General features: G+C 40.0%; 1 protein-coding gene across 4 annotated transcripts in view; it reads left to right on the top strand.

The window, feature by feature from the left end:
- Positions 1 to 27,090, top strand: part of PTPRZ1 (protein tyrosine phosphatase receptor type Z1) — a 144,284-nt gene that overhangs the window by 66,295 nt on the left and 50,899 nt on the right. For all 4 annotated transcript variants that reach the window (XM_075025001.1, XM_075025002.1, XM_075025004.1 and 1 more), the window contains exons 3-8: positions 11,233 to 11,412; positions 13,237 to 13,388; positions 14,855 to 14,950; positions 15,210 to 15,276; positions 18,863 to 19,020; positions 19,585 to 19,735. In XM_075025001.1, coding sequence (XP_074881102.1) covers positions 11,233 to 11,412; positions 13,237 to 13,388; positions 14,855 to 14,950; positions 15,210 to 15,276; positions 18,863 to 19,020; positions 19,585 to 19,735 — 804 coding nt within the window. The remainder of the gene's footprint in view (positions 1 to 11,232; positions 11,413 to 13,236; positions 13,389 to 14,854; positions 14,951 to 15,209; positions 15,277 to 18,862; positions 19,021 to 19,584; positions 19,736 to 27,090) is intronic.

Genomic DNA, 27,090 nt, shown 5'->3' with positions numbered 1-27,090 from the left:
TTAACATTTTTCAAAGGATTTTCTTTTAAGGGGAAAGGGAAAGAGAATTAAAGTTTTTGCTATTGCAGTCAAAATCCTTGCTAAACAGCCACTTTATGAACTAGAATTGGCTTTCTAAAGTAAACAGTAAAATATGATAAGAAATTGTGCAGATAAGCACACATACAGCTATGGCTCTGTGTAAGAAATCCATATGGCTCAATATAGTACTATATAAAAAATTCCTGCCATCACCTCCTCTTACCCTTACCATTATGCAAACATAATATGTATTGAAATTCCCATAGAAGTGTGATACCAAATCCTGCTAAAGGATGCTAAAAAGAAATCCCACTTTCCTATGGTATTATGTTCTTCTGGAGATATGTAGAAGCTTCATTTTATAAAAATTGAAGCTCTGTAAAAATGAGAACCTGGGGAGCAAAAATAGAATTACTTCTGTGTCCTTTTGGACATTAGGGTAATTTATCTGCTGGCAAATGCTGGGACTGACTGGCCCGTGATGTAATCCAGTAGTCTTTTATCCTTATATTTATCATGCTTTGGTTTATTTCTGTCTAGTCCTTGCTTTTCATGACCTTTGTTATTCTTTACAGTTGAAATAAATGCCTTTTTGCTATTCAAGGGTAAATGCCAACCATTTTCATGGCTATTTGTGGGATTTTTGCATCCACAGTTCCACTCGTGTTGTTTAGTAGTGATTGTTTACGTATGCACAGGCAATCTGATCCAAAGCCCAGAGAACCTACTTGTGATTTATTTATATACTTCAGCAGGCTTTGGATCAGAACTTATGACTGTGGCCTTTATGAGACATATTATTCTTATAGATAGGCTAGTACTGACAGAAGTTATTTTCTTAGGTGATAGCAACATAATAATGCACGTGTTTGGTAACAGGAAAAAGTGCCCCTGTGGCATACCACCACAGGACTTTTCATGGAACTAAACAGACTGCTCATTAACATTTAATAGTCCAGGAGGGAGGGAGGAAAGAGGGAAGAAAGAGAGGAAAGGAAGGAGGAAGGAAAGAGGGACGGGGGGGGGGGGGGGGGGGGGGGGGGGGGGGGGGGAAGTGGAGTGGGGGAAGGAGGGAGGACATACCACACCAGGAGAGAAAAGGAAACCATAATGGTTTTCTCAGTGGGAGCCAATATTGTTAGATCTGTTGATCTGTTGAGAAGCTAAGAAGGAGGAAATTACATGCTCTATTTTAAAATTCATCATTGCATTTTGTTTCTGTACTGAGTGCCTGGTTCTGCCAACCCACGATAATTTCTAAAATACGGCAGAGTCTACCTTGTAGTAATGAGGAGTGAAAAGTGAAGACTGTCATAGTGCAATGCATTAGACTTAGATGGTGATCTGTACTCTGGTAAAAATGAGGTTTCTTGCTGTTAAAGATGGGTTTCATTGTGCTCATCTCCTGGGACTACATCAACTATCACTTATCGGACAGACGCTAAATGCTGCACTTGCAGTAGATCATTGCTTCCTCTTTCTTTGCTCCAGCTGATGGTCCTTTAAAGTGCTTTTTTTTTTTGGTCTGTTGAAAATTGGTGCAAGCTTTGAGTCTACACAATTTTTGTCATATGCAGCCATTGCATTTCTAATAGAATGGTACTTGCATGCTAGGGGGCAGAGCGATATACCTCCATAAGCTTCATTTATGCCCATGTTCACCAACAGAAAGACGATATACATTCACTCGTTCTGTGTGCAGTAGCTGTAAGTTTGGGAGTAAGCTTTGCTTCCAGGAAGCTGAACTGTGATAGGGCTGTACCACGTTGGAAAGCTGTTGCTTTTATTTTGCAAATCAGGGTGGCTTTAGAGGACAAAGCCTGCAATGGTCCCATTTTATTCACCCTTCCTTGCTAGCAGTATGCCAAACAGCTCAAAAACAGGTGGGGAGTCCTCTTCTTGTGAAGAACCAAACAGGCATTTGACATTGCCATGACACAAAATTGACAGCTAATTCTGTAATATCCAGCATGAAAAAAGGTGGAGCTGTAGGGTATATGAAATGAAGTCACAGGCCATGTTCCTCAGCGCTGGCCAAAAGGCATTGCCTATTTCTTAGGCTAAAAGTGAGTCAGCTACATGTATTCCAGTTCTGTTTTCAGCTCTGGTTATTTGTGATCTTGGAATGATCTTTGTCACTCAACAGTGTTATATTCAGTTTCATGATCTTAAGTATTACTAAAGGTAAAGGAAATCCTTGCTACAACCTGAATTCCTCGGAGCAAGGTTTACAAGTATTCAGGGCTTCCAATTAGGGCTTCACATATTGTCAAAAATGAAATAAAAGCAGGAGGAAGAATGTGTATCTTTTTTTACTCTACATTTTCCCATTTGTCACGGAACCAAATTTCCTTCCTTAATACTTACCTGAAAAATATAGCTTAGATCTTAACTCTACATTAATTATAAAAAATTATGTGGCAAGTTTTCATTATATATTGCTACATGATTCTCTAGCAGCACTTATATGCAAATTCAGGAGCAATAGGATAAGAATAATAGAAAAGAGGTATCTTAAAAGGTTGACTGAATTTCTCCCATAATCCTTTTCCTAGTCTAAACAGCTATCCCATTGAGTGCACTGCAAATGGAGCATCAGTGATAATCTGTATTTCTTTGGCATAGAAGTGTTTGATTATATATTTTCTGACTAGCCTGCAATGGCCAGATTTATCACGGAATGAAAGAAGGAGAAGAGTAACAGCAAACAGTTGCTATATTGAAAGAAAGCTGTCCATTGGCATTTATCCTCCTACGCGTTTTGCCCAGTAATTCACTTAGTCTGACTATGAATCATCAGACTGACTCCTAGGAAGAAAAATCACCAGACAGCCACTGTATTAATAATACTATTACAGTTTTCCGTTGTATCTCAACAACTGTAGTTTATTCTATCTGATGGTTTTTTTTTTCTGTGGGGATAAAGTGAAAAAAACAAAACATTTTTCTCACACAATTGCTTGTTGGTTATTTTATTGAGCAATGTCTCAGTGACATTGTAAAGGAAGCATAAAGCTTATGTTCAAATAAATAAACAAAAGATGAAAGAAAGGTCCGATAATCTGAAGATAACAAAACGTTTCACCAGAGTTTTCCTGACTCATCTTCTAAGTTAAATTTTAGTAAAGGGTAAGTGGTTCAACACGTTTTAGATGAGGAATAGAGAAGATTAACAGACCAGACTTCAGCTGAAGGCAAGTCAGTGCTGTGCCACCTTTTAGGGTATTCTCCTCGGGAGAAGTCCATATTTGTCTGTGTTCATACAGTACATATTGTCTTTTTTGTGTGCACATACACACAATACAGAGAATACAATGTAGCAGATACAAAAAAGACAAATAAGGCACTAAACAAAATAATAGATTAGATGTTTTTGGCTTGCCTGAATGCATCTAGGTTGCAAAGCAACTAGAAGTTTTTTGTTGATTCTGTTTGCTTTATTTGAAATATTACACCCTACAGTAAGAAAACGTATTGCATTCATTTCTCTGTCACCATATGTGTGCCAAAAAAAATCGTGGGATAAATATATTTGGCTCCTGCTCATTTAAAACCAAGTTACTTCATTAGTGTTGAACTTTGAGAGTTTAAATGCTATTAAAGTTTTTTGGAGTGGCCATCCAGTTACTCTGTGGGCTGACTCTCTTTAACGTAACCAGTATAATTTCACTTTTGAACACTTGACCTAGACTTTGGCAAGTAATCCAGTCTTGGAAAACCCACAAGCAATTAAATCACTGAGACGGGCATAATAATTGGCTAAGCTCAAACCTGGAAGCCAAAATTCCTTCTCTGTAGTTGTGACTCTGTCCTGACAAGTAATTTCACAAGTTAAAGTCTGGGCTTTTTCAATCTGAAGAATTTTTATAAACTTTATGAGACTGCTCATTAACAGGCTGTGGGGGTAGTTGGTGCTTTTGGAGGGGAAAAACACAAACTACAAAAATCCTTACAGTGAAGATCAAGATGAAGCAGAAGTGTTGTCTTCTAGTCAGTAATATGTAAAACTTAAACCTTCCATTTTTTTGATGACCAAAATGTTTCCCTAGAATGCCGTGTGTTATGTCGTGGCCTTTGTAATATGAGCTATGGTAACATTCACAAGATTAGTATTGGCAGTACTTCTCTCTTTGGGCCACTAGTACACTCATCCAGAATGTGAACTGAAATAATTCTTCTGCCTTGGAGGATTAGAGATTGCATTATGCAACTTTTGGTAGTAAGCTAAATGCCTTCACTATTAATGGTATGAAGCATCCTGAGTTTTGTTGATCTCCATCTCCTCTGTTCATCCAGTTTGGATGGACTATCTAAATAATGAAGCAGAAATAGAGAGGAAAAAAAGAATAGCTCTACAGTTTGGTGTGTAGAGCAGTGTTGATTGGGCATTTAAATTTAAACTTTGTCCCAGTACAAGTACCCACATCTTTTCATGGCCTTATTTCTGATTTCTCATATCTTAGATAAAATGTGTTTGCTCTAACCCCCCCCCCCTTGAAATCACTTAACACTTCAAAGTGGTAAGTCAATAACATTTTTGATAAGGCAAATCCATTATTAACAGTCCACACAGAGGTGATATCCTTCATCTCCTATATGTGTCCAATTTATATTTATAAAAGTAATAATATCATTGTGAAAGCGAAAGCTGATGAAAAATGGAGAGGAAGAAATTAAGTAGCAGTAAAGAATCCATCTCTCTTTTCTGCTGTCTTTCATCTATAATGTAAACCCTAGGATTCACATCAGTTTAAATCATGAAATAATGAATGAGGTAGGAGCATGGAAAACCTGAATCAGACCTATGATTATTTCTGTACTACCCGTTATTGCCAGTTTGAGAAGCAGTGTTTATACTCTGTAACTGGTGGGAGTCTAAAACTTACATGGTGTTTCGGGTTTGTGTGGTGGGTTTTTGGCAGCGGGGAGAGGCGGCAGGGCGGGCTCCTGTGAGAAGCCGCCAGAAGCTTCTTCCCCGGCTGGGAGTGGGCCCCGCCTCTGGCCCAGGCCGAGCCCGCCAGCGACAACAGAGGGAAGAGGGGGAACCTGCAGCAGAGAGGGGGTCGGGATGGGAGAGGAACCCCTCTGCAGACACCAGGGCAGGGAGGAAGGGCAGGAGGAGGCAAGATGGCAGGCTGTCCCCCCCCAGCCCACGGAGAGGAGGGGAGCGGAGCGGAGCGGGGGAGCAGGTGCCCGCCTGCAGCCCGCGGGAAGGACTCCCCTTGGAGAAGTCGGTGGAGGACGGTCTCCCGCGGGAGGGAGGGAGGGACCCCCCGGTGGAGCCGGGGCCGGGTGAGGAGTCCTCCCCCCGAGGAGGAAGGAGCGGCAGAGACAAGGGGTGAGGAACCGACCCCAGCCCCCAGCCCCTCTTCCCCTGCGCCGCTGCCGCCGGGGGGAGAGGAGGGAGAGAGAGAACCGGGAGTGGGGCTGGGGCGGGGGGAAGGTCTTCTAAGGTTTGGGGTTGCTTCTCGTTATCCTTGGTTTGATTTGGTTGGTAACAAATGCAATTGAGTTTGTTTCTTCCCCAAGTTGAGTCTGGTTTTGGTGAAGGATCCCTCCCTGTCCTTGTCTCGACCCACGAGCTTTTCGTTATTACATTTTCTCCTCCTCATCCCACGAGGCTGGGGGGGAAGAGTGAGCGAGCGGCTTCATGGTGCTTTGTTGCCGGCTGGGCTTAAACCATGGCACATGGCCTTACATTGCATCCTTATTTCTATCTAACAGTAGACATCTAACAGTGATGATGTTAACCTCCCTGTGTTGCAAAGCTTATGCTTGTGAAGGAAGTATGGCTTCTTCACCAGTATTTAAAGCATTTCTTTTTCTGTAACTGTCATTAAAGCTAGAGCATCTTAGAGTTCCTGAGGGGGCACATGCTAGGAGTATGCCCATTCAGGAGAAACATGATCGTAATAAGAGCTAAGAATGCAAACTCTGTGATGGCAATACAACAGTTACTAAAGTGAAGTGCTGGGAAGTAGAATTCTCCAAGTAAAACATATCTCCTTACTAACGCAATTATCTGACATCGTTATTAATCCCGTAACGTCTAAAGCGTTATTTTGAAGGTTGTATTTCTTCAGAAACTACATCCATATTCAGTATGAAGAAGAAATGATGAGTATTTGTTTTGTGTATTCAGAATCCCACTCATTGAATTTGAGGTTTGCATTTAAATTCTTTCTGTATAAAGATAACTTTCCATTGATTTAAAAAGATATCTTCCATTTTTCATGAACTGTATATTACATTCAGCCAGTACCGATACACGGTAGTAAACAGCAGTACTCATAATGAAGGTTTACAGCCCAGCAGACCCACACGTAGTAGTGTGTGAGCACACTGAGAAACCCCTCTCCTGGCAAGTTGCTGCGAGGACCACAGCCCACTCAGTTTCACAGCTTGTCTTCAGCCCTCCTCACTCTTTCCACTTGCATAGGATACCAACACACAGAGAGTTGTTTGACAGATGCTTTTCTTTCAAGTGTTTTTACAAAAGACAGAAGTGCAGTAACACCTTGTGGGCCAGATCTTCTAAAGACAGCAGCAGATAGAAGTGAAGTACGGAATGAGAATTGGATGCTTGTTGCAGGGATGGGATCACTGGGGCTAAGGATGAGGAGGAGAATTAGGTATGAACATTTCCTAGAAATAAAGAGTAGGAATGTTTTCTTTGGACATTCTGCCCCGGGCAAGAGAGGTAAAGGTTATGGTATAGGCAGTCTACCATTAACTTGTAATTTGCTTTGTTCGGGCTCGTTTTCATTCATTGTGAGTTGTCAGTTACTTTTTCAAAGCTGACAGCTTTGACAAACGTTGCTTCCTTTGTGCACTCTTCAAGATATATCATGCACATTTTTATTCTCCTCAGATTTCCAGCGCACAGTTTGGAGGAATTCATTTTCAAAGCTCAGTTTCAACAATATTTTTCAAAATGGCTGGCATGGCTTTGATTTATGATTTCCATCATAACACCTACAGTAAAACAATCTGCTCCTGTTTAAAAACATTTGGTTCTTTCGCTTTTAGTTTGGCTTTCTGCAAGTCATGTAAACTGCAGCAGTTTCACCACCTGCTGCCTACACCAGATGCATTTACGTTAATGCTTTAGTTCAGATCAGGAGTGGACTTCTGAAGCAAATCTCCTGGCTGCACCCTGCTTGCCAAGCTTTGGTTCGCCAGGTAGAGTTGTCTCACAGTGTGTGATGTGGGTTCATCTCAACTGATACTAAACAGGAGACGTGCTGCAGGAACATACCTAATGCACTTCACCAGCTGATGGGCATTCAGCCCATGGGACCAAACAGAGCTAGGCTGAGGTAAAAACCTTCTGAAAGATGGGTGGTATGGACCTCTGGCCCTCAACCCCAGCGGTTTCACTCTGTAAAACCCACTCATTGGTCTGCACTACTTACTAATATAGACACACCATTATCTGCTCCAACATTTGCAGAATTTATGCATAAACATCTATTTTGCTGCTCAAATGTAATTTGGATCATCATGAGTGAACTCCAGTTCCTTCTGAAATACCCCATGTTCTTACCCCAGACTGGAGCCTGCCAATGATTTCCTGTACATTTAATTCCATAGCTTTTGATCAATGTTGCAACTTCTCAGTAGTTATGCAAGTGTGATTTTCCTCTTGACATGCAAAATGAACACAGGTCTTGTTCCTCATTACTGAGCTCAATATCATTTTTACCTTAGAAAGAGAGCTTCTACATTGCCTGTGTTCCTCAGTGCTGAGATCGCTTGTACTTCTGCAGTTGTAAGCAATAATGGTGTCCTTTGCTTATGTAGCTTTTTCAGCTACACCAGCTGCTGGACCACAAAGAAGAAAACTGGTTAAAAGTTGTCAAATACCTTTTCAGATTTGCCAGCAGGAGCGTTGATTTGGAGCATTCAGTTAATTTGTTGTAGCTGGAAGTCTTATCTCTTTTCCTCTGCAACCATGAAATACTTTTTTTATTTGTCCTTGGTTGATTTCAAGCTATCATTCATACAGATAGGATAGACACTTTTCTTTTTGTTGGGCAGAGAGTAGCTGAAACAGTATTTGCATCTTTTTTGTACATAGCATACATAGATCAGCTTCTTCCTGTGACTATTGGTGAGTGTATGGCAATATGTAATTACATGAAAGTCACTGTTTTAAAACTTTCTTCAGGGCATAAAGATTCATGGATGCTGTAAGATTTCAGTAAAGTGTAAACAACGAAGTTATGAATGGAGAATCCATTTATTATAATCACTTACTTGACTGAATTGCCTTTGTTTCTACACAGAGAAAAGGCATAACATTATCAAATCTTTTTAGCAAGATCATCTCATAGGTTTGAGGCCTTTCTGGGGGACAGGAAATAATGTTCTTCATCTCACCAAGCCTTCTAATTTCCCTCATTCCCTTCTGGCAATACTTACGAAAAGCTTCACATCCAGACTGAAAGAAAAAACTTTCTTGGCCGGGCCACAGCATTGCTGTACTGCCTACAGCCAGCATCCTACATAACTCCACATGCCCTGGCTCAGGATGTTGTGACAGATTACAGTGTTGGCATGACACTGTCTTCTGGGATGAGCTAAGATTACTAATGTTATCATTAGCTTCATGCTAGGGATTTGTTACATTATACACTGAGGCACAGATAATGACTATCAAGTCAAAGAATTTACATTCTACATAACAAAACCACAAAATATGAAACCAGGAAACTTGGAAGGATATTATAGTTTCTCTAATTTTAATGTATTTGTTTTAATTGGACATGATAGTGGATAGTAGGAAATTTAAAGGGAAAATGCAAAAATGGGATATTTGCATTCATCAAAAGAAGCATGGAAGAAAGTAGCCAAAAGTACACTAGTGGGAGAGAGAAAAGAGTCGTATTTTCAGTCAGTTCTAATGTCAGTGGTGAAAAGAGCAGAATAAGGGGAATGCATGTTGGGAAAAGATTCATGATGATGTTCTGAAGGAGAGACTGCAAGTGAGCAATGGGAGTGGGTATGTCAGTGGAAAGAGAAAGGAGATTTCTACTGCCTTGGGGCAACAGCAGGAGCCTGGGGAAGTCTTGGGCTGTGGCAAAAAGAAGGAGCAAAAGAAACAGAGCATGGAGTGGGGAGCGCAGCCTAACTCCGAGGGATAGGCATGGGCAGCTATTCTGGCCGAAACTGGCAGAGACTTTCAAAGAGCCAGGCAGAGCTCTGAAGAGTTTGCTGCAGCTTGGAAAATCACCGAGCTGGCTGAAAGCAGACCTGGAAACAAGGGCCTGTCTGCAAGGATGCACAGGGCAAGCCAAGAATTGTTATTTCTGTCCTGTCTGACCATGTTTGAGGGCTCTTCTGTTTACAAAGTTAATTATTCTAGTTTGTATTTAAATAAAATTGGCTTTCTTGGTTTTAAAAGCCTTCAATATTTGTTAGAAAATTCACTGTAGACTATCTGAGCAGATTAATCTCCAAGTTCTGGTTGGCTTGGGCTCAGAATTTCTTAAGGGAAGCTTTTGAGAGAGAAGGTGAAATATTAGCCACTCTTTTCTTATGAAAAGCACATTAGAAATCAGGATATTGCATTATTTGCCCGGGTGATAAACTGTAACTGGCAGCTAATGTCCAGGAGAAGCGTGACTTGAGGAGGAGCTGGAAGCTTACCCTGTGTGCCATTCCCAAGGGGACCACTGCTTGCTTGGTACAGGGCTCTAATCCCCACCTGCAGGATATTCAGATTCATAACCTTATGACTTAAACTCATTTTGGTTTGCTTGGCTGTTGTGCCTAACAGTTTCTTCTGTTGCTGTTTACAAGAAGTAAATGGGTTTATATATCATCTGACCTGCAGTACTTCTGTTGCGGCAAGGTGATATTGGTAACTTGCTTGACTTGATACTTGTTCAATAATTTAGCTCAGGTTTGTTTCTAGGTAGCTAGCTATCCAGATTAGCATCTTGTATTACTGCCTATTGTCATGGTTACAGGACTGGCTGCATCTCTTCTCCCCTCTCTGAGTTTTCTGAGTGCAATATGACCGCTGTCCTTACCTGGGGCACAATATAGCAAATCTTCTGCTGACATACTTGGCTGTAGCACAGCAGCTTGTAAATGAGCACTGGCTTATTTCAGCATGTCTAATAGAATTCAAATGTGTGCATTGGATGCACTAATATTAGCTCTTAACTACTAGTAAGTGGGAAGCTAACTGAAGCAATTATACTTTCTTAGGTCTGTGCAGTCAGCTCTTGGTTTTAATTAGCCCTTTGAAGCGTTACCAGAATTCCCGGTCAGGAAAAAATATGTTTATGTATGCAAACGCATAAACACACACAAAATATTGTATCATTTATATTACCGTATTTTATAAACAAAAGATTCTCAGAGCAGCTGCTAACACCTCACTCTGACCTGTAGAGTACTTGAGCATTTCTTACGGAAAATAATCAGCTCTTTGGTGAAGGACATGCTGTCTGTGTCCATGTTGTCTGTGTCTGAACTGGCCACAGTGAAATGCCATGCCAGTCCCTGTGCCCTGGAGAAGGTGCCCCGCTGCAGCGCAGGACCTCCTGCCTGCTCTCACCCAGCAGCTGCAAAGGGTGATGGCTGGAGCGTGCGTGCATGGCCCTCCACGGGCAAAGCCAGGCCATACAGCCAGGCTCTCCAGCCAGAGCATCACTAACCTTTTTCCTTTTTCAGGGTAGAATCACTTTACCTTTTTCCCTCTGTGTAAGGATTTTTTTTAAAGATCTTATTGCTCTTATTTATTTAAAAATCTTATTGGATGGCTGGCTTCATTGGGCAGAAGGAACATTAATGACATTCATATGATTAAAAGAGTTATTTGGAAAGGAGGGTTTTGCAGTAATTCCCAAGTATTTTTGAATGCCCATTTCTTTCAATTGAAAGCTTTTTTTTTCCTTCCTGTTTTATTTATTATTTCTGCATATTGTGTGTGAGGGGTTTTTTGGTTGTTTTCTGCTTTCCCTAGACATTCGGAAGCATGTATGTATGGTGTCTAAAATGGTCAAATAGTGACTTAACTGTTGAAGGTGGGATGATGCAATGGTAGGTGTGCTAAGTATTGCTACAGATGAGGCCTAAAAGAAGGACAGGTACTCTGGTCACAGATTGCAAACTGTGTTTTAATTTCCCCACATTAAAAAATACATGGATGCCAGTTCTGGTTTTAAATTTATTTACCCCAAATGCTTTGATTTCTAGGAACTTTGAACCAAAAGAACTGGGGAAAGAAATATTCAGCCTGCAATGGTGCCAAACAGTCTCCTATTAATATAGATGAAGATCTTACCCAAGTAAATGTGAATCTGAAGAAACTTAAATTCCATGGATGGGAAAAGGAAACTTTGGAAGATACTTTCATTCGCAACACTGGCAAAACAGGTAAAAAGTCAGATTTCATGTTTGGAGTTAAATGAGGTCACAAAAGTGATATAGGATGGACAATCAACCAAGGACTTTTAATGAAACATTTTCATTTCACTTTTCCTTAGCTTGTGCATTCTGAATTTATCCATTAAATAAAAAAAAAAAACAGGTGATGACAATAGCCAAGCATAATGGAGATATCACTAAAACACAAATGAAAATTATGTGCATAGACAGTCAAAGCAATCACATCATCCCATCATGAGAACTTCACTGAAGCTAAACTATTTTAACATTTGCTATGAAAAATTATAATTATTACTGCATATCCAGATTCTGTAACAAGTATACAGAAATGTTTTTTTAAAAGTATACTTTTTAAAAGTATAAATACATTACCTACTCCTCTGGAAGCACTTCATGGATGAGTTGTGGTTTCAAAAAACTCAGGATGGGATTCATCTCACCTACACATAGACACCTAAAATGTAGACACTTGCATCTGAATTACTCACTTAGAATTCTTACAGTAAAAGAAGAGAAAAAGGTGCTTTTATGGTCTGATTTGTCTTACCTATCTTAGAAATGTATTTTAGAAAGAAATTATTTATGCCTACAAGTGCCTATTTCTCCCAGTATAAAAGAAGCTTATGGTGGCATTTACATTGTCAGACAAATCTTTTTGCAACCACTTTTCTGTATAAATCCAAGATAGCAGTAACTAAAAGCTGCTTGTTGGAAGTACTGTTTCTTGTTTGGGGCATAGGTGTGGAGGAGGGAATCACTTAACAACTGTCTTTGACCTGCCAGTTCCAGTGGGACCCCAAGACCAGCCGTTTTATAGTTTAGTTTAGTTTAGTTTCATTATTCCTAATTTCTGTTCTTGGCCCCATCATGTACTTCCTACATACTACTCCACAAATTACTTACATCCCTCTTGCCCTACTAGATGAGATAAATAGTGCATTCATCTTTTCAGAGATCCCTGAGGAAACATTCTTTAAAGTCCATGAAAGTGAACTGAGGTCTTCCTCATCTACAGCAATTCAGATATTATAAAAGGAACTGCTAAGCTCTGCAGTTAAAATTGTCTTCAAGGTCTTGAGGAAAGGAACATAATGAAACTGAACTCCATTAGTGCTGTTTTAGCAAAAGGTCAAACAATTCACAATCACTGGAGGTGGGAAAGCCAAATGTGGGGCTTCGGTCTATTCCACCCTGCTCATTCCCTCTAGAAGACAAATGCTCAGTCCCATCTACAGTTTGTGTACAGTTATATGTCCTGCTGAAGATCTGTCATCACCTTCTGCCATGGGAGATTGCTCCACAGCTAAGGGGTCTCACAGACAGGACAGTCTTCCTAGGAACTGGCTAAAATTTTCTTTTCATGTGTTGCCTCATGATTTGTATCTAGAATTTTGATGATAACGGTGGGGGAGTATTTTCATTTTTGTTAAAAGCACAGGTGCTTTCAAGAAGCTATGTATATCAGGAATTTCTTTTCTTAGATGGTCAGATTAGTGGCTAAGCCAGTTTTCTGAGCTTTTTAGCTTAGTTCTGTGGCTAGTTTCAGACAACAGGAGACCAATATAATAGTGCGCTTCACTAGATGACTATTTTATGAATTGCAGCATGAAATGAAATGTATTCCTCCATGCTAATGGTGAATTACCACACTTCTTTGTTTAAATAACCTATTTCCTGTCAAATTGCTTATGAAATACAGGGGGAAAGGTGTGTCATATTCACCTTTTACCACCTAATACTGAAATATGAGAGTCTTGGCTGGCTTTTATATTGACACTCCTTTTTTTCCCCTCTCTCTCTGTCTTTGTTCAGTGGAAATTAACCTGACAAATGATTATTATGTAAGTGGAGGTGGCTTAGACACCATATTCAAAGCAAGCAAGATCACTTTTCACTGGGGAAAATGCAACGTGTCATCGGACGGATCAGAACATAGTTTAGAAGGACAAAAATTTCCTCTTGAGGTAAAGTACAGAATAGATTTTGATGATTTGTCATTCTGCAAAAAGTAATACTGTTTACTAAATACTTTTGTTTATCACTTGATTAAAGTCTATTTACAAATATAATCATTCACTTAAATCCAAATTAATAATATTTAAATGATCCATTTGAGAAGGACAACATAAGGCATTATTCCATGGCATGTTGAGGAAGCCTAAACTGCGTTTTCGCACACATCTTCTAAGATGACATTAGGAGTCGGTTCTGCTAATCTGACAAAGTTCAAGGTCCCAGTAACAGTTAAGCTCCTACAAGTTTGGCCCATCATATTCCATAGCAGTCAGTTGTTTAAAGTATAAACAGACTTTTCAAAGCTGGGGCTTTGCTGAGAGCCCATGGGAGCTGCTGGGCCTTGCCGAGACAAAGCGTGGCCCATGTCGCTGGGCTGGAAAGAGAGCTGGCAGCGGCGTGCCAGGAGCCACCGTGTGAGAGCAGGTCCTGGGTGCAGCCGCACTGATGGGCAGCCAGGCCAGTGTACCCCTGTCTGGTTTGGCAAAATAGCTTGCAGCAGCATGGGGATGGGGTGAAGGAGAGGAGCAGCTCTCACTGAGATCCACGAAGGCACTCTGCAGACCAAACTTTCAACCCTCAACATGGCATTGTGATCACTTTCCAGCTAAAAAGACATAGTTGTGGCAGGTGACCATGCTGCTCCTCACTACGAGCACTTTGGACTTCTATGGCAGAGCAAAGCAATAGAGCCAAGGTTGTCCTGTACTCCATTGAGAGCTCTGAGCCAGGAGCTTTCCCTGGGCAGTGTCATTTCCTTTACCTCATTAGCCATTTAAAAATTCCCACTCACACTCCAGCTGTCCTGCCAAGGCATCGAAGAGAATATTCTCCTCCATCATCATCACATGAAAAGCTAGTAGGAACAGAACACTCCCCCATTCATGTTGGTGACCCAGCCCTGGAGGAGATTTCCCAACTGCATCTGGAGAAATAGAGGAAGGGGTGCAACAAACCCAGTGCCCATGACAGCAGTCAAATGTGGGCCCAAAATACCTGTTAATCTTTTATTACCAATGCTTCTCTACACTTACTGCAAGACAGATGCAGTAGGGACATCCTGCCTTATTATTCATGTTTTGCAACTGATTTCAAGATTCATCTCAGCCGAGCACTCTAGGTTAGAAGTCCAGTATCAGCAAGTTGTCTCGGTTTACTGTATTATCCATGGAGAGCGTTGTGCTCCAGCATACTTAGTTGTTTTCCAGGAGAGGTCATTTTTAGATAGCTAACAGCTGATGAATTCCATTCTATATCTTCAAATAAGGCATGTGACATAGATAAAAAAATCTGTATATTTGTAATTAAATTTATTGCTTAGACATTTCTTCTCAAAATGGGTATATAAATAACTGCATTGATTAATTTTTTTTTAATTTTTGGTATATATAACATTTGAATTTATTTTTATTTGCAGATGCAAATCTACTGCTATGATGCAGATCAGTTTACAAATTTTGAAGAGGCAATTAAAGGAAATGGAAAGTTAAGAGCTTTATCAATTTTGTTTGAGGTAAACAAAATATATCTTTGTGTCATTAAACAAGCTTTGAAACACGGCAGATGTTCAAACTGAATTTAACTGGTTCCAATGTGTGATCACTGAGTTAAAAATTTGCATATATCTTTCTAATTTATTCTTATGGAAAAGCAAATGGGCAAAATACGTTTGCTCTGCTTTAAGTCATCTATAATTTTGGTGGTAAACTGCAACTTTCAGGTTTTTTTCATGAAGCCTGTACTGTTAAAAAAACGCAATTTCTTTTTAACAGATTGGACTAGAAGATAATCCGGATTATAATCCAATCATTAATGGAGTAGATAGTGTTAGTCGTTTCGGTAAGTCTGCCTCCATGTTTTATTGATTACTGATTAGACTAAATTCCATTTCAGTGTAATTATGAGACCTTAAAGAAATTGGGGAGCATGGCTGTCGAGCTCAGCTATGTATGTTTTGTTAGGAACAACAGAAGTCATCTGGATAGACTAGAGAGCTGGGCAATCACCAAATGTATGAAATTTAACATGAGCAAGTGCCACATTCTGCACTTGGGACAGGGTAGTCCTGGTTATTGGTACAAATTGGGGAACAAGAGGCTGGAGAGCAGCCCCGTGCAAAAAGATCTGGGGGATTGGGTTGATGGCGAGTTGAGTATGTGTCAACAGCGTGTCCCGACAGCAAAAAGAGCCAACTGTGTCCTGGGGTGCATCAAGCACGGCATAGCTGGCCAGCTGAGGGAGGTGATTGTCCCAGTCTACACTGCACTGGTGCTGCCCCACCTCGAGCACTGTGTGCAGTTTGGGGCACCTCAGTGTAAGAACATCAGACTATTAGAGTGTGTCCAGAGAAGGGCAACCAAGATGGTGAAAGGTCTCAAGACTTATGAGGAGCAGCAGAAGTCACTTGGTTTGTTCAGCTTGGAGAAGAGAAGACTGAGGGGTGACCTCATGGCAGTCTGCACCTTCCTCACGGGGGGCAGCGGACAGGGAGGTGCTGATCTCCTCTCTCTGGTGACCAGGGGTAGGACACGAAGAGATGGAATGAAGTTGTGTCAGGGGAAGTTCAGCTTGGACGTTAGGAAAAGGTTCTTCACTGAGAGGGTAGTCAGTCACTGGAACAGGCTCCTCAGGGAAGGAGCATCCAGACAACACTCTTAGTCATATGGTTTAATCTTAGGTAGTCCTGCAAGGAGCAGGGAGTTGGACTCGATGATCCTCATGGGTCCCTTCCAACTTGAGATAATCTATGATTCTATGATTTATTTACCCCAAGACGGAATATTTGTAACAACAGCAGAAAGTGTAAATGAATAAATATAACTATGATGAGGAATTTGCAACTCTTTAAATGCTAAATCAAGATAAATGCCTGATTTATTCTGTGAGTTTTCTTAGTCATACATTTCTGGATTTTTAAATGCAGTTGGAAGCAAATAACCCTGTTGCAGCCCTCCAAGATCTGTCTTACAAGTGTGAGACTGTATGAATATCAGTATTCAGTAGACTCGGTGGAGATGAATTCTTTTTTCAGTAGCTCCTAAATCTGAAATAATCCAATTATATTACATTTGTACTAGCATTATTCAAACCAAATGCTGACACTTTGGTGGTTTAGAATTCCTTGTAGGTTTGTGTCAGAGCACATGGACTTCAGAGTGGTACATGAGGAGATCTGGGCTCTGTTTCTAACCAAGTTTCACAATGGCTTCACAGAAGAATAAACATGAATGAGCACTGTCTTGAACAGGGATATTTTCTTACATCACGGCCATGACCTTAAGTAAATGGTTAACTTTGTCTCAGTTTTACTATATGTAATGATACTTGAGCTTTGTAAACCCCCTTAAGATTGATAGGTTGAAAGCATAAAAAGCTAATTAGTCCACTGTTTTAAAAGCTTTCCAAAGTATGATACTAAAATCAAGATTGTTTTTCTCCAGAAAACAAACTCCATTCAACAAATACAAAAGGGAGCAACTTTCATAAATTGCAAAGACAGAGGAGGGGGAAGTGTAAAGCAGTTAAGATTCATTATCTTTGTGTGCCATCTTCTATGAAACACAAAGGAGAACGAGTAATACATCAAGGCAGATACTGTCCTACAACCTTGGAAGGAGCTGTAAAACTATCAGTAGCAGGATTCAAGATACAGCCACTACATGGCACTTCAACAATGAGTAGAATATCATTTTCTTGAATAAAATGCAAATGAGCTCTGAAAATTCAGGTCATGACTAAATCAAGTTGTTCCTCCTGAAGAAAAGAGACTAGCACATGATCTGTTCTTGTCTACAATGTACATGATCTGTCCTTGTCAGTCATATCTGTATTGTGCTTATTCAAATCCCAGTTACTGCATTCTCAAGCTCTGCGGAGGAGCAGTCCTGTTCCTTCTGGACAAACTGTTTCTCATCATTCTTTGTAGGTGTTTGATTTTAGAATCTAGGCTGTCAATCACATTAAAGGGCATTTTAAAATCCAAAATTGCAGAATGTATAGCCAGATTCTTACTATAAATGAGAAGTTCATGTCCCCAGGCATCTATATAAAATGGATGGGCCATATATTTTTACTGAAGGAAGAACGTGTTAACTAGACATGTACCAGATAGCAATGATAGCTTCTGTCTGAAGGTTGATTAACATGTTGACAGGAGAAATAGAAGGATGGGCTTTGCTTGACACTGCTAAATGTTTCCCTTTCGTGACACATGGATAAGAAAGAGGGGAGGAGCCAGCTGTTAAACCTTAACTCAGTAGAAGTCACTTACAGAGGAAAAGCATCAATGATTTGTAGTAAACTGTTAATGTAATTTGCTGCTCTCACCAAATTCGTAAGGAATTATGAAGACAAACGTCAGAAATCCCTACAGGGATTAAGAAGTAACATATCTGTAAACCTACACGTTAATGCACAGTCTGAAAATTCATTAGATATTCATAAGTGAATACTTATCAAGTAGGGAGAAACTTAAAATCTGTAACTTTAGATTGAAATCAGGTATATAAGGATCTACATTATTCCAAGGTGTAAAAACCAAATATTATTTTGGATGCACCAGGCAATAAGGCAGATAATTGTCACAAAATTGATAATTGTCACAGACTGAAAAAAAACTGCATTGAGGAAGTTGGTACCATTTCTGCTGATTTTTGTTGCTGGACCCTACTGCCATACCAGCACCAACAGCTTTCTGTGGATGGACTCCCAGCAATTCCACATGCATGCTCCTAGCTGACAAGGTACCAGGTAAACTGCTGACCTGAAAGATGTGATACTATTTTTACAGGACAATAAACAGAGTGGTCATACTCTCTTGGAAGAGGTCTTTGCATCCTTCTCTGCTTTGTGTAAAGCTGTTAGAGTTTTTCACTGTATTATCACCATTTAAAAAATGCCTGTTGCACAGCGATTCTGCTTCTGCCATCACTTAACCCTAACATGGTGACAATTGCCCAGGCAGTGATTTTCTGCAGTGGTTAAGATCCTGTGAGAAACTCAACAACTTGAGCAAATTCAGAGAGACTTTGAAGCCATGTCATGAGACCAAGAAAAGAGATTTAACGTATTTTTTCTTTGAAGTTCACGAGTGAGACAAAGATTTGGCATCTTGGACATTTACAAGTAAACTTAGAGGTGAACAAATTCTTGTGGACCAATGTACTGATTACTTTATTTATTACTGGAGTAACTCATTAAACTTTCCCAAGTAAACGAAGTTGTTATTGAACAATACTTATTCAAACTAAATAGAAGAGGATCAGCAATCTATTTGTATGCTAGTCTCCCTGGAGGTCAAATTTTGAATAGCCTCAAAATTAGCATGTTCTTATAATGGTAACTCTTTTGGAGAGTGTGATTTCTATTTATTCATTGCTTCTGCAGTATTTTAACTATCTGACTCTTAAATTTGTTTTTTTTTCAGGAAAACAGGCTGCCTTAGAACCATTTATTTTGCTGAACCTTTTGCCGAACGCAACAGACAAATATTACACTTATAATGGGTCTTTATCAACTCCTCCCTGCTCTGAAACAGTTGAATGGATTGTGTTTAAAGATACCATTAGTATTTCTGAAGACCAGGTAATTCTTTTAATGTATTAAAACCAAACAATTGTACATAATACCAAAGAAAACAGTTGCCATGTATATGGTAAAAGCTCATGGCATTCATTGCCAGCCCAACAACCTGGCTTTTTTTTTAGCTAATTTTGAGTTTTTCAACTCAGCCATTAAATTAGAAAGCATATATATTACTTGAGTGTGTTATCTTTTCCCTTTTTTCATTCAGGACTACATTCTGAGTCATTTCTTGCCTTAGAAGGGAGTAAGAACAAGCTTCCTAACTATGCAGGCTGTCTGGACTTCCAGCTCAGATAAGAGTGCAAAACACTCTTTCCATATTCCCCCAGCTAAACAGTAGTGACTGAGCAGAGCATAGCTCCAACAGCAGAGTGAGTTGAGAAATACAGGTGGAGTAAACCATTAGATATACTGCTGGTACAGAGGAACAAAAGTTCAGTGCCACCTGAGAAAGTTCAAGTGGGAGACTTTACCCAACAGCTCTTCCCCAGGATTTTTACCTGTTAGCAGAATCTGGTTAATTTGTTATGAGTTCTCATGTCTTCTTTTCCTTGCCTCTTCCAGTTAGCTGTGTTCTGTGAAGTCCTTACAATGCAGCAGTCTGGCTATGTTATGCTGATGGATTACCTGCAAAACAATTTTCGAGAGCAGCAATATAAGTTCTTTGGGCAAGTGTTTTCCTCTTACACTGGACAGGAAGAAATTCATGAAGCAGGTATTTACTGAATAGTCATTCCTCTCTTCACAGGTTGAAAGACAATTTTCAGTAAAAGATTCATCCTAGTATGAAGATACTCATTTTAAATTGTGTAGAAAGTAGCATACTGTATTATTACTCATAAATCTATCACTTCAGAGAAAAAAACTAGCAATCATAAAACATGTCAGATTAAATGGAGTGGAAAATTAAATGCTTGTCTTGACCAAACTTTCAGTGAAGATCATGTCAGTTCAAGCTTTCTTGCACTGCCCTTTTAATGTGTTTCAGACTTAAACAAAGCTGCCTTTTCAGGGACTGCAAGAGGATTTTGTTTTACAAACCCATTTGGTTCTTTGTTCTATAATGTGGATGCTTTTCCAACAGAGGCTGAAGTGAGGTCACCAAATTCATTTCATGTAGTCTGCTGAGAAAGTGATAGATGGAGAGAATCCCAGAAGCCAGATGCTGTTCTCTGTTTTACCCAAAACCTCAGGGAAGTTTGTGAAGGTTATATGACCAAAACAGTACATTATGTAATGGTAAACAAGATCTAGCACTAAATATGGAAGTCGATGATTTCTATACTCACAAGCACAGAAGAATAAATAGTAAACATCTAATTTGGGGGCATTATGTTGCTACTTGGGTGGGGATACCTGCAGATTCTTAAACTCAGTTGCACTGAACTGTGCTTAATTAGACATAGACAGATGACTGAAGCATGTGTTGTTAGGTGTTCTCCAGATTAGAAAGAAGTGTGGTTTAATTTTAATTTGCCTTGGTTGGGTAGATATTTTTTTTTTCCTACTGGAAGGATCCCATATATGAAACTTGCATACAAACTAGAGGATGTTCATCATTCAGAACTGATGGAGGGCTGGGTCCCCTGCACAGGTACATCACACTGTTTCGCCACAGTGCTGCACAGGATAGCTTTACTGCTTAATTTCTATAACCAGTCAGTGTCACTTCTGTTTTGACCTCAGCTTGTCATGAACTCCTCAGATGTGTGCCCAGGATATGATTTTTTTTTTTTTGCATTGGTCTAAGCCAAGCAATATCTGTTCTAGCAGGGTTTCTTTGTTTACGTACTAAGTAGCACTTGAAATTTTGAATTTTGGAGGAGCATAGAACTAAGCTGCAGCAATCAAGCAAATTATCACAACTAAATAAATTTCTGTTTCCAAACAGACTTACAATGGACATTGCTAATTTGGCCTAACTTAAAGAAAGATTATGCTTCCCCAAATCCCTCTGTTTAATGAAGGTCTCTGGGAGACAGGTCACTGTAATACAGAACACTTTTTTTATGTCCTTGTTGTCAGAAGGAAACAAATCTTCTCGGTCCTTTATAAATAGGAGTCAGTCTACAGTGAAGAAATGTCATAGGCAAAGGATCTTTGAAGACAGAGACTGGGACTTCTGCCACCTGCAGTCCACTTGCCTCCCAGGTGGTTGCATTACTAGCCGTGACCTTGGCCTTGACCCTTCAGCACCGTTGCTGCAGTAGAAGGAAGCTACTTTCAGCTGTGCCATCCTAATCTAGATTTCCATAGACTGATGAGAAGCTGGATAATACTGTTTAAGACAGGCCCCTGCTTCCTTTTGTCTATTCCATGTGCTGACACCTGAAGGAGCATTCCATGTGCTGTCCCAAGGCAATCTGTGCATTAAAACTACACAGGATTTTGCTTCCAACCAGTCCCATTTCTGTTCTATATCAAAGAGAGATTCTGTGAATTTTCTATCTTATCTGTGAGTTTGGTATCCATACAAATAAGGAAAGAGTGTCCAGCCTAAAGATAGTAGGATGCTTTTCTTCATTGAGTTATACCATTTAAAATTAGAAGGCCCTTCCGCTTCATGTAATGATAAAATAAGTTGTACAGAGCATCCAAAATTTCTCTGTGTGTAGACTTGTATACAACCAAACAAATGGGTTTCAGTCTATCGAGTTTTAAGACAAAAGTGTCCTGCACTCCCGTTACTGTGGCAGTGAACACATGCAGTATTTATTCTAAACTAGGTATTTAAAGTTACAAATTGTAGGTTAAAAATTCTGGTTTGGCTATAAACAAGGAGGGAAAGAAAGGGATCACTAAAATTTCAAGTCTTCCTGTATATATATTTCACATTTTTGTTAATATTTATGTGCACTATGTAAATGCAACAACATCACGTACACATACATATACGTATTTATATACACGCATGTATATATACACACACAAATGCAATTATAGGATTTGATTAATGTAGAACATTAGAGGAGCATTTATATTTTCACCTCCATTTTAAGAGAAGGTAAATAAAAAGCCCTAGGAATTATTAAACTTACATGTTGAGATGTAAAGACCTCAGTCCCCAAGAGTAAATAGGCTTATGTATTTCATGTTTAATATTGCAAGGTTCTTGTAGTCAACAGAGGAAGAATAATCTTTGGTTATTAGACGCAAGAGAAATGACAAGAGTGGGTCTTACTCAAGTAGATAACTGAAAAATTATTTTGTCTTGTGAAACATAGAATCCCAGTTTTCTCCTGTTGGATTCAGTGTAGACTTTTATTAGGCAGTAAGATTAAGTGCTTGATTTATTGCTGTTATTAATATATGGCATTTCTTAAGTAGAGCTAAGTTTCCTTAGAAAGGCTAAAAGAATCTTTCTATTCAATTATAAACTGATTTCAGCAGTATATTGTCAGAAATTTTCACACAGTGACAACCTCAACATTCTTGGTGTACAAGCACTGCCCCACTGAGGACATGGGAGATACTTCGTTCCCCAAGCCTGCCTGGTGATACATGTAATTTTCCTATGTGATATGTACGTATGCATATATGTATGTATATATTTAAGAAGATTAAAATAGCTAATCCTTACAGCTGTACTTGAGGATTCAACTCAAAAAGCTTTTTAAAATTGTAATGCTTTATCTCCACCAACCTCCACTAGCATGAAAATCCATTTATAATAGAAATCATTGTTTATTCCCATAAACCTGAGAACCATTGTGGTAGCTGCTGGGCCCATTACATAACTTCCCATCCACTCCACTCTTCCAGGAATGCCCTGTGAGTAAGTGCAGAAACACGATTCTTGTTAATCTTCCTAGATTTAGTAAAGATATAAAAAAACAATGAGTTCTTAAAATTCAAGACTGACAATATACATTAGTAAAAAATATTTGCCAACCTGTTTTCCCATGAAAAATACAACTATGTAAAGTTCAGCAGTTATTTTAGTTTTAAAGTCTCTTGCAAAACTAGGGGTAAGGACTGATGCCCTTATCGTTTCACATACCACAGATGACATAAATTAGCTATAACCATTCTCAGATTCTCTCAAGACATTTCCTCTCGCGCAGGGTACTTCATACTGGCATAATGTGCTGGGTGCGGGTGCTGGTGACGGGGGGCTGCGGGGCGGGCGGCCTGTGTGAGGAGAGGCCGGGGCTGCCCCGTGCCGGACACAGCCAGTTCCAGCCGGCTCCAACCCGCCCACCCCGGGGCACCGCTCAGCCCTGCGGCCACAGATGGGCACCTCAGGGAGAATTTAGTTAAGAAAGGGCAAAATGCCACACAACAGCGAGGAAAAAAGTGTGAGAAACAGCCCTGCGACACCACGGCCAGGGAAGGAGGCGCGGAGGAGGTGCTCCAGGCGCCGGAGCAGAGATTCTCCATGCAGACCGTGGAGAGACCGTGGTGGAGCAGGTTGTCCCCCTGCAGCCAGTGGAGAGCCCACATAGGAGCAGGCTTCTGGCAGGAGCTATGGCCTGTGGAGAGGAGCCCATGCAGGAGCAGGTTTTCTGGCAGGATCTGTGACCCTGTGGGGGACCCACACTGCAGCAGTCTTTTCCTGGAGGACTGTACCCCATGGAAAGGACCCACACTGGAGAAATTCATGAAGGACTGTATCCCATGTGTGGGACCATGCGCTGGTGCAGGGGAACAGCATGAGGAGGAAGGAGCGGCAGAGGCAAAGCATTACAAATTGACCACAACCTCCATTCCCCATCCCCCTGTGCCGCTTGGGGTAGGAAGGTGGAAGAGTAAAGTTGAGCCTGGGAAGAAGGGAAGGTTGGGGAGAAGGTGTTTGTAGGTTTGTTTTTGTTTCTCACTATCCTACTCTGTTTTAATTGGTGATAAATTGAATTAATTTCCCCAAGTCAAGTCTGGTTTGCCCATGATTGGTGATTGATGAGCAATCTCCCTGTCTCTATCTTGAACCGTCATCTTATTTTCTCCCCCTGCCCTGCTGAGGAGGAGGAGTGAGAGAGTGACTGGGTGGGCACCTTGTGCCCACCCAAGGTCAACCAGCATACGTATCTGCTCTGCTGCTCCACCTCCATCATAGAGATAGGGTAGATTGGGAATACTGAAGAACTACTTTTTGTCACACAACGTGACAGGGAGCTGAAAAGCCCTTGAATGTCTTAAGCTAAATGAAGTGATTTCACAGCTTCCACAATTGAAAATCTGGATTTAAAAGATAAAAATCTCAAACCCAGATTCAACTAAAAGTAGACAAAAGTAACAAATGTGGAAAAAATCCCCTGAGTTATCCAGTGCTGCCTCAGAACTATACCTAGTTTTATTCCAACTGTGTCAAGCTCAGATAAGCTGAAATCCAGGCATAAATTTTATATATGTATATATATATATAAAATATATGAATAAGCCAAATTTGGGCATCTTATAAAGGTCTTTTTGTCAAAAACACAGCCCAAGTAGTTTTTGACAATGATTTGACTAGTGTACCTTGCTGGTCCCCAATGATACAATTCAGTTTAGATTAAAAACTTCTAAGTTACATGGGTAGCATTTTATTCCACAGAAGAACAAGCAAAGATAGGTGCATTATCATGATCTGATATGCAAAACCACCATCTGAGTAGTCACCTGGGGAAAGCAGAGATCTGAATTCAAGCCCAGCATGGGCTTGAATAGGTCCCTTAACTTCCTGTGAATAGTTAAGTATTTTGCTGCTTGAGTCTTGTAATCCAGTTGAATATCTGTGACTTCAGACTAGTAACAGACTCGAGAACTTCCTTTCTTGGAGTCTCTTTGCCCAGGTTTTCAAAGTCCATATCAGAGCAGAAGTCTTGAGTTAGGTAAGTTAATATGTGATCTCCTCGCTTTTCCCAGTCTCTGGAGAGGGAAAATGGGAAATGGCAGGAGCAAAGTACCTCTGTGTTACTAAGACTGGCAGGAAAGGAAAGGAAACAGCACAGGCAGGATGGCTGATGAAGAGGCATCAGAAGGGCAAGAGACAACAGCTTGGGAAGGAATCAAAGTGAAATAATATGCAGATGACTGTCATGTAGGAATATTTTTGGTCACTGCTGACATGAACAGGACCAAGCATCAAAAGGAGGAGAACAAAAGGGAAGATAACTTTTTTTCTTGGAAAAAAAATAGTTGGAAGAACCTGGAAAAGAAAACAGAGTGAAACTGAAAGAAATAGTATTGGAGACACCAATCTTGTACCTTTAAAAGTTTTATAATGCTGCTTAGTTTGAATACAGTCAGAGATTTCGGGACCAAATTCACTAACAGACAAAAAAGAAGAAGGGAGGAAAAAGGACAGCAGAGAGGAGTTTGGAACAGGGAGAAGCTTGGTACTTATACTGTGAAAAAGCGTTTGGAGAATTATTTTAAACACCTTAAAAAAGAAATAGCTGAAGAGTGTATTGAGTCATAGAATAAAAATGAAATCAGAATTTAAGCCATCTGCCTTAATGCTCAGAATTAAGAAGGGAATCATCTTTGCTGGTCTAATGATTTCCTTTTGCCATCTGGTGGAAATAGGGTGGAATGACAAGTTTAATAATGGAGTGGAATGTACACAACTTGAGATTTGTATTTTTTTTTCCAATTTGCTCTTCCTTTACGTCCACTAAAATAATTCAGTGTAATGAATAAAATGGCATGTCAGATATATAGCACAGTAGATTAAAGCCTGGCAAGCTATAGAATTCAGCTAAATTACACAGACTAATACTGCCTCTACCATTAGCTCACACACACACATAAAAAACTAAAAAAAAAAATCACTGCTTATTTTCACTTAACTAGCTCAGACCAGAGCTGCCCATCTGCATACAGAACGAAGAAACTGAGTTTTTCAAAATACTCTTTTGAGGGATTTGAGTGCCCTCCTGTGTTCAAGTGGCAAATTGCAAAGTTAATGGAAAGAATTTTTTTCCTTTCCTTCAAAATGCAGTATTGTCTGCCAAAAGCATTGTAGTATCATGGTATTTGCTTCCTTTAAGAGAACTCCAAAAAACCTACACTTGTTTTCTTAGTTGGCTAGACAGTTTGTTTTGCTTCCTTTTGCTAGATACTCAAAAGTTTGTTCTTAGCAGATTCTGAGATTTGAAAAATATGTTTCCTCATTTATTCCAAATAGGGAATGATTATGTAATTACTTGTGCAAAAGTCAAGCTAAAAGTTTTGTAATAAAAATATATCCATCTAATCATTTTACTATGTAAGATTTAATTAAATTGTTGAAAGATTTAAAGTAAACTTCATGTACTCTGATCAGTGATTTTGACAAGTCTAATAGATTAAATAAAGCAGTAGAAATGAGGTAATAAATGAAGTAATAGACTGAATAATATGCCTTTTCAGTACATACAAAAGTGCATATGAAAGGAAATTCAGTACATGAGAAATGAACTTCCCAAAAGCTAGAGCAGGGGCAGGTAGCCACTCTGAGCATTTCAGCCAAAGTTCAAAACCCATACAGTTTCAAAGAGATAAGAAGAGGGATTTATAACAGGAGCTGTCAGGGACCCCTGGCCCTCATTCTGAGACATCAGAACAAATCTAGTTGCTGTGCTCTCAAGCTGGGAACCAAAAGTGAGTGAACACTTTTGACAGTCATCTCCATTCTTCAGTGCTGTGTCTGAAGACACGGTTCCCCCACCAGCGGTGGGGATGATGAGAGCAAGGAAGGAGAATGGGGTCTCAGCCCAAACCCAAACCAGCCATGAATGATGCGGCTTTATATGATGTTGCTTTATTTTTCATGTATCACAACTTACTGGTCATTTTTCAGTGAGCTTCAGCTAAATAATTTACATTTTCTGCTACAGGTACTTAGGCAATTTAAAAAGCATATGTCATAGTCTCAGTAAATTTCTAGCACACTGGTAATCAGTACATCTGTATGTCTAGAAAAGTATCAAAACGTTCAGCTTACTTGAATAAGATGAAAAGAGTATTGGCGGGGAAGGGCTGGAAGACGTCGAAGAGTTACCTGCCTGACCAGGCTTCTTCTGGAGTGCAGGTTCCAGGCTCACAAAGAAGGTGTGCATGAGCCAGGCCCAGGACTGCAACAGTTTGATCAGACTTCTTCAGCAGATG

The sequence above is a fragment of the Buteo buteo genome, chromosome 4, assembly GCF_964188355.1.
Source record: "Buteo buteo chromosome 4, bButBut1.hap1.1, whole genome shotgun sequence".
NCBI classification, from domain to species: domain Eukaryota; kingdom Metazoa; phylum Chordata; class Aves; order Accipitriformes; family Accipitridae; genus Buteo; species Buteo buteo.
Note: the sequence above shows the minus strand (reverse complement) of the source record. Positions and strands in the feature narration are given on the sequence as shown.